The 7511-nt window shown below is 39.2% G+C and overlaps 1 protein-coding gene across 1 annotated transcript; it reads right to left on the reverse strand.

Moving 5' to 3' along the window:
* Positions 1–573: 573 nt before the first annotated feature.
* On the reverse strand, positions 574–7160 carry LOC100654562 (olfactory receptor 56A4-like). The gene is made up of 2 exons (XM_003422882.3): positions 3376–7160; positions 574–2592 (listed from the first exon to the last, which is right to left on the reverse strand). Exons 1-2 carry the CDS (start codon positions 3622–3624, stop codon positions 1906–1908), a joined length of 936 nt encoding a protein of 311 aa, XP_003422930.2. The 5' UTR covers positions 3625–7160; the 3' UTR covers positions 574–1905.
* Between the last annotated feature and the right edge of the window lie 351 nt (positions 7161–7511).

Raw genomic sequence — 7511 nt, forward strand, 5'->3', positions numbered from 1 at the left:
AATCCGCTTCTTGGGAGAAAGATATAGCAGTTTCCTTCTGTAAAGATTTACAGTCTTGGAAACCCTTTGGGGCAGTTTTATTCTGTTCTATAGGGTTGTTATGAGTCAGAATTGACCCTGTGGAAACAGGTTTGGTTTTTTGGTTTGGTACTCTCTATGGAAGTGGTTTTTAAACTGAGGTTATAAATGTTGAGAAGTCAATAATTTGAACACACAGCATGAGGCTGTTCCACTCATATGGAACAGTAAGCACAGTGGACTAAGCCTAGAACAGGCACAAGTCCAAGAAGGAGTGGGTGTGCCAGCAGGGGGGTGGGATACAGACATGGGGTGGCGGAGGCAGAAATCCAGGGTGGTAGCCACTCAGGAGATGTCACTGCAGGTAGAAGGACCTCTGGTTTCAAGACAACGGAGGCCTGGCTATGAAAAGGTGACTGTCAGGGAGCAGGCCTACCAGAAGTATGGCAGTCAGTGCAGGATATTTAAATAGCAACTCTGCTCAGAACCAAAGTAGAGGCCCAATCCTACAAACCAGAGATATACAAGAGAAAAGATTGGAGTTTAAAGGCCAGGTTTCTATTGTCATAATAGCTCTAGAAAGCAAGTGCTACCACACAGAGATGTTATGTATTGGTTAAGTTTAATAGGAATGGTGGCTCAATACTAAAGCATCTGCCTCAAATGCTGATTGGTTACAGGGATTCATCCTCCATCAGTCCCATACTGGACACTACTGGGGGCAGAGCTGAGCCATATGGTAGAAGATGATTGAATCTGACTGGGGGTAGAGCCATAAACTCCAGATGTAGGGAGAAACAAACTATCCCCAGACACTTTACTAGGGATTCCAGGAACTGGGGAGTGGGGGGGTTAGATATTCAACTCTGTTAGTGAATGGTTTCATCTTTCTTTCCATCGATTAAGTATTTGATCACATCTTGCTATGAATGTCCTTAAACCTTGCATTAAATTTCTATCTTCCATTTTGAATATAGGAATTCCATTGCTCTGCTGAATTATGTTAATGAATGTTTGTTCTTATAAAAAATTGCATAATTTTTCATGTATTTGATAAAACCAACATATGAAATTTTATTAGTAAACAATACTGTCATTTAGATTAAGATTTAAAGTTTTAAATACCATCTATATTCTTATGACTCAAATTTCTGTCTCTAGTTTAAACCTCGCCCCTGACAAGTACTGTATCTCCAATTGCTTATTTTTACTTCATCATTTGGGTATTTATTAGTAATTTAAAAAGTACAGTTGAGGAGAAGAGTCTTCTGTGGAAATGGAATTAAGTGTCCAAAGCTGAACTTTTAATATTCCATGCCAAGCTACCTCCTCATTTAATAACAAATGTATTTTTTCCAATTGCTCTGGCTAAATCCTTGGTCTTGTCCTTTACTTCTCTCCATCTTTTATCCCCTAAATATGGAACCTCTGCCAATATTGTGACCTACACTTTAAGTCTCACTCACCACCTCAGCACAGGCCATTATCATTTCTCACCTGGACTATTGAAATAAAATCCTCACTGGTTTCCCTGACTCTACCCTTATCACTCTGGCATATCCCTTGCTGTATGAACTAAGAATAATAAGCACTCAGAATAAAAAGACTGAAAATTACATGGAAGATGTTGAATACTTCTTTAATTAATGAGTAATTGGCGAATCGGTAAGAACAAGAGATCCATATGAAGAAGAAAATGGATACATAAATGGTTCAACAAGGATTTGCAGAGGTGGTAGTGAGAGTAAATAATGTGATATAAGTTGAGGAAGGTTTGATTTCAAGATGAAGGTCGCAGCGCGGATGTGTTACTTGTTTATCTAAACAGTCACTAAAACATCTCAAACGTCTATACTCCCTGAGTTCTGACTCACAGGCTCAGCGCTGTTACTTTAGTAGCTTGACAATCCCCCGCTTGATTTCCTGGGTTCGTACCCCATAAACTATGGGGTTGAGAGCTGGTGGGATGACGTGGTGCAGGACATTGAGAAGAATGGGCACTTCTGAGGGCACTTCCTTTCCTGCTTTGTTTGTGAAGATGAAGACAAGAAGCAATGTGTAGAAGAAAAGTATAAGGATGAGATGAGAACTACAAGTACTCAAGGCTTTGGTGGCTGCACCCCCTGAGTTCAGATGCATCACAGCCCTCAGGATGAAGCAGTAGGATAGCAAAATGAGCACCAGATCAGACCCTAATAGGCACCAGACACTCACAAATTGATAGAGCTTACTTAGGTGAATATCCTCACAAGAGAGCCTTGCTACAGATATATTGGCACAGATACAGTTCTCCACCACATTGCTGGCACAGTAGGTAAGCCTGGAAGCCAGAACTGGGGTGGGCAGTGTGGCCAAAAGATTGCGGAAGACAATAAAGATGGCTGCATTAATGACAAATTGTTCAGTGATGATGGATGGGTAGCGAAGTGGGTGGCAAATGGCCACATAGCGATCATAGGCCATGACCAGGAAGGTGGAGGACTCCATGGGAAGGAAGGTATTCATGATGAACATCTGCAGGAAGCAGCCCGCAAAGCTGATGGGCTTCATGTTGAACCAGAAGATGAGCAGGACCTGCCAGAATCATTGTTCTCAAAAACGCTGTACATCCATTCTCACCCTAGAGGACCTAATCCTTGGGAAAACCCTCAAATGGCTTCAAACATTCATCTCTCCAAACCCTAACTCCATAACCCCATCCAGGACAGCATCCTCATTGCAAATACCTTCTATGTGCATCCTGATCTCCAGGGCCTGACTCAAGCTATGGTCTCTTCTTTCCATCCATAGGCCACACCCTTTGTTAATTTTATCTATTTATTTCTAGTTCTGTCCTCCCTGAGCTCTTACTCAAATTCTAGCTAGAAAGATCTACCCATAAAATGTAGCAGAGAAACATCAAAGTCAGTAAGAACAATATTTATGTGGACACTCACCAACCCCTCCATACACATAAGAAATATCTTCAAATTATGTTTTCTAGCTCATGTATGACATAAACACACATCCAGTTACATTAGAGAAAGGCAATTCTAGAGCCCTTCTTTGTAGGGGTGGAGGTCATTCAGGAGGAAGGCGGATCTCCCTAGAAGTAAGAAGAGAACTGGACTTTGAGAATATCATTGACTCATACACTAAGTGAGGGCCTGGCAAGTAAGAATTAATGAATCCTTAGAAAGGAATGGGCAGTAAGAATGAGAGGGGCCTATCTGGAGCTGTGATGAACTTGGTATGATAGTATGGGTGATTCACTGAGGATTTTCCTTTGAAGGGGCAGGGGGAATTATAATAGCAAACCAAGTGCTGTTTAGAGAAATATGAGTGAGTGCCTGAAAGAGAGCTCAAGGGGTGTCTGACCTTGGGAATGACTGTGAGGCAGAGGATGACATCCAGCATGGAGAGAATGGCAAGCAGGTAGTACATGGGCTGGTGCAGACAGGCCTCCTGTCGGATGGCAAGTAATAACACAAAGTTGGCCCCAAGGGCCAAAACCAGGAGAGGAGCTAGAGGTATAGACAGCCAGTGCTGTGTGTCCTGCATCCCTGGAAAGCAGATCATTAGGAATTCTGTCACCTGGGTCACTGTGTTGTTGGGAAACAATACCATGATTGGTAGATGGACCTGGAATTGGCTGAAAGAAAACAGACACTAATTCAGGATTTGACTGTGTCATTAATGGCCTTTAACAGATCTGCCTCCATTCTAGGCTTTCAAGCTTCTCCACCATTGTACTGACATAATAATGTAATGTTCAAATTGAGGCATATCGCTTCCCTGTTAAAAGCATTTCCTTTACATTCATAACTTTATGGATTAAAAATAACTCCCTTAATATGAGTATGATCCAACTCCAGACAGATTCCCAAATTCCTTCACACACACAGACCCAGCTACACCTGTAAAATGTGCTTTGCTTTGTCTCACCTTTGCATTTTTATGTGTCGTGGTCTTCTCAGAGAATCCCATCTTGCCCTCAAATTTCTAACTTCTACTTGTCACATTCTATTTGTCCCAAGTGAACATTTTCTCTTGGATATATTTTCTCCAATTATTCCATTTTTGTGCATAGGTGGATACCTTTCCTTCCCATTGCTCCTTAAATATCCTGAGTATACTGATAATAAAGTGTTAATAAAACTTCTCTCTACTCAATGAGTATTTTTATACTCATTGGTGTTTCCTACTTTTCTTTCATAAAGAACACGCTCCCTCTGGCCAATGATGGAGACTTGTCTTTTTTTATTACAGAACAGAGAAAAACACCAGGGACCTCACAACATAATAAACACTCAATACGCACAGTTCAGATAGGTAAGAACGAAAGATTATTAAAAGCATCGTAATGATTTTGATTCTTTTCCTTTATTATTTAGCATCTCCATCCCTTGTTCTACCATAAACCATTGGTGCTCTTGCTCAACACTAAGCAAAAGCCTGGAAAGAAAAAAGCATCAAGGAAAAAAATAACAATTTGGTGGTGAAAAAATATGTATAGAACAAGTTAGTGGTGAGAAAAAATGAATACAAAAATACCTCTGTAGTATCTTTTGAGTGTGTATGTGTGTGTTTGGTAAGTAACTGCTAACTAAATACTCTTCATTTCCTGGTAAAAAGAGAAAAGATGAGGGAATGAGTTTTCCAAGACAAAGGAAGAACTCAAGGAATACATAAACATGCCCTAAGATATGAGGAGCTTCAATTCTCTTTAAGTATCCTCTTAACCATCGCTGGTAAAGAAGTTGCCAGATTCTGCTGTGCTCCCCTCAAAAAGACAAGAAACATCTCTTACAGATGGATATTTGGGCTTGCTGTTGGGGCACTTCTAGGAACTAGGGCACAGAAAAAAAAAATCTCCCTACCAAGGTTAGATTTTTTTTTTTTTCAAATGTATACCGTGGGTGTCTCATCAGGCTTGTCTTTCATTTAGTCCCATGGCTCTCAAAAGTAAGTATGCATCAGAATCACCTGTGGAGCTTGTTAAAATGCAGATTGTTGGGCTCTACCCCCAGGGTTCTCAATTTCATAGGTCTAGGGTGGGCCCTGAGAATTTACCTTTATAGCAAGTTTCCAGGTAATGCTGATGCTGCAATTCCAGGAACAGCACTTTGAGAATGATGGACCTACCCTCAGTTGTGATATTGACCTAACCGTTGATTCAGACTAACCCTAATCCCAGACTGCTGCCTCAACTCAGCCAGCCAAAGTCACAGCTCTGCTCAGCTTCAGGTGTCAGATTGGCTGGTTCTATAACTATCTTCAGTTTAAACATATTTATTTAAACATAATTCTGCCCAACCACCAGCCTCCCAATTTGAAAGCCATCTTCCTCTTGTGGACTCTCTAGGAAATAACTTTCAGTTCCTTTTTATGCTTGTATCTCTCTGCTTGGAGCTCTAATTCTTCACAAGTCACGTCTCCTCAGATGATCAAAACGCCTCCATAAGGTCAAGGACAAGGCCTCCATTATGTTTTCTCTTCTTAGAGAGAAAGCCTGACACTTACAGCATGCTTCTAATATTCAAAGACAAAATCTCCTCTTCAGTCAACCTCACTGCCAGAGACAGATCTAAGCTAGCCTTCCAGGAGCTCAGCTGACACACATATTCTTCTGACATCAGTGATCTTCAGGATCCTCACACTTCAGCGTCTATAGGGTGCAATGACCTTCTCTGAAATAAACAGTGCATGAAGTCAATTGTCACTTATGTTTGGTTTTCCAGTGTTCTGTTCCCAAACATACCTACAGAGAAAGTCTGTCCCAAAAAGCGATCTTGACCAGCCAGCTACTTTCAAGCAGTGTGTGGCTCTTCAACTTCTCACTGCCCTCTGTTTGTGGCTGGAACCCCCTGGAAGACTTTATGAACATGGTATCTCCATTATAGCTCCTCTCCTGTGCCTGGAAAGATGAAGAATTCGCTTAGGAATCTGTTTCCCTTGGGATCCTGTCTCCCTGCAGATGCACACACACTTCCAGGGTGAAAAGAAAGATTTCTGCATTTGAATTTAAATGAAGTGAAACAGCAGTGCTCTCTCCTGAGGTGTCAGAGTTACATGAACTGAGACTTATTATTTGTTACGGAAAGTAAAATTAGTTAGGGATATGGAGGATATATATAAGAGACCCTTTAAGAAGACAAATGTTATTAATAAAGCTGGCTTCATTTTTCATATTAGTGTCATTCTTTAAAAAAATATTCCTAAAACGAGTACTTTATGATTTATCTTATCATTAATTTGTATTGTTTTAGAAATATCTTCACAGAGCAAAAATAAGTCACTTAAAGCAATTGTACAGAATCCCAAACACACATTCAAAGCATATAATGGTAATTAGACAGTAGTAAGTTAAGGAGACAAGTTTTAATTGTTAGGATAATCACAATCCATATCAATGATAACGTTAAATGCAAACAAGCCAATTAAAATGCAAAAATTTTAAATATGAATAAAAGAGACCCAATTGTCTGCTGCCCACAAGAAACCAACTTCAAATACAAAAATATGAATAGATTAAAAGGATGGGAAAGACATATCATGACAAAAAGGAAAATAATCAATCAACCTCATGAATACATATACAAAAGCTCATAAAATACTAATTCAAATCCAGTGATATGTGAAAATGATCATTTATTATGAACATGTGTAACAATATTTGAAATTGATTAATGTGATTTGCCACATTTACAGAATAACAAGTGAAGGCACGTGATCATCTCAAGAGCAGCAAAAAAAAAAAAAAAGCATTTGACAAATGTAAACACTCACCTAAAAACAGCAAAATATAATAGAGGGGAATTTCCTTGCTCTGATAAAGTATATTTCCAAAAGACCTATAGCAAACACTGTAATCAATGGTTAAGTACTAAAGATTTTACTCCTAAATTTAATTCAAGCATGTCCACTATCACCACTTCTTTTCAACATGGGACAGAAAGGTTGAATCATTACAATGTCTGTAAAAAAACATATAATACCTATATTTAAACAGAAAAAGAAATTAGGGGCTTATACCACTTCTGAGATTCTCAAAACCCCATGCACTGAAATGTTTACCCTGCAAAGACATATCTGATATGACCATATTCCATTATATATATACTTCTCCAACATTCCATTATACAATCTACTTCATTCCACGTATCATTTCATCCTTCCAACCTATTGTAGTCCACATTTTATTAATTTATTCCATTAGTATTTGCTAAACATGTTATATATGTTTGTTACCCTGTGTTATCCAGTAGGAAGTACAAAAATGAGTGAAATAAATCCTGACCTAATAGAATTTTTGAGATTAAGGAGAAGGCAAACCATGGGGGAATGGAATCCTTCTGGAAAGGGGAATGAGCAAGATTCTTAATGTTCGTAAGTTTTAAGCTTGTTTTAGAACTATCAAGCCTATAGGCTCACAATTCAAATGCTGTTAAAATTAGTGAGGCTAGCACTGAAATTTTAATTCAACATAAAGTATTCCACATGGCATCAAAAAG

This window comes from Loxodonta africana, chromosome 7 (assembly GCF_030014295.1).
Source record: "Loxodonta africana isolate mLoxAfr1 chromosome 7, mLoxAfr1.hap2, whole genome shotgun sequence".
NCBI classification, from domain to species: Eukaryota; Metazoa; Chordata; class Mammalia; order Proboscidea; family Elephantidae; genus Loxodonta; species Loxodonta africana.

Excerpts from the sequence above, each read along its gene's own strand:
- LOC100654562 (XM_003422882.3), bottom strand. The coding sequence starts at position 3,624 with ATGGTATTGTTTCCCAACAACACAGTGACCCAGGTGACAGAATTCCTA. Across the intron at positions 2,593-3,375 it reads GCCTCACAGTCATTCCCAAG|GTCCTGCTCATCTTCTGGTT; the intron begins GTCAGACACCCC and ends TGATTCTGGCAG.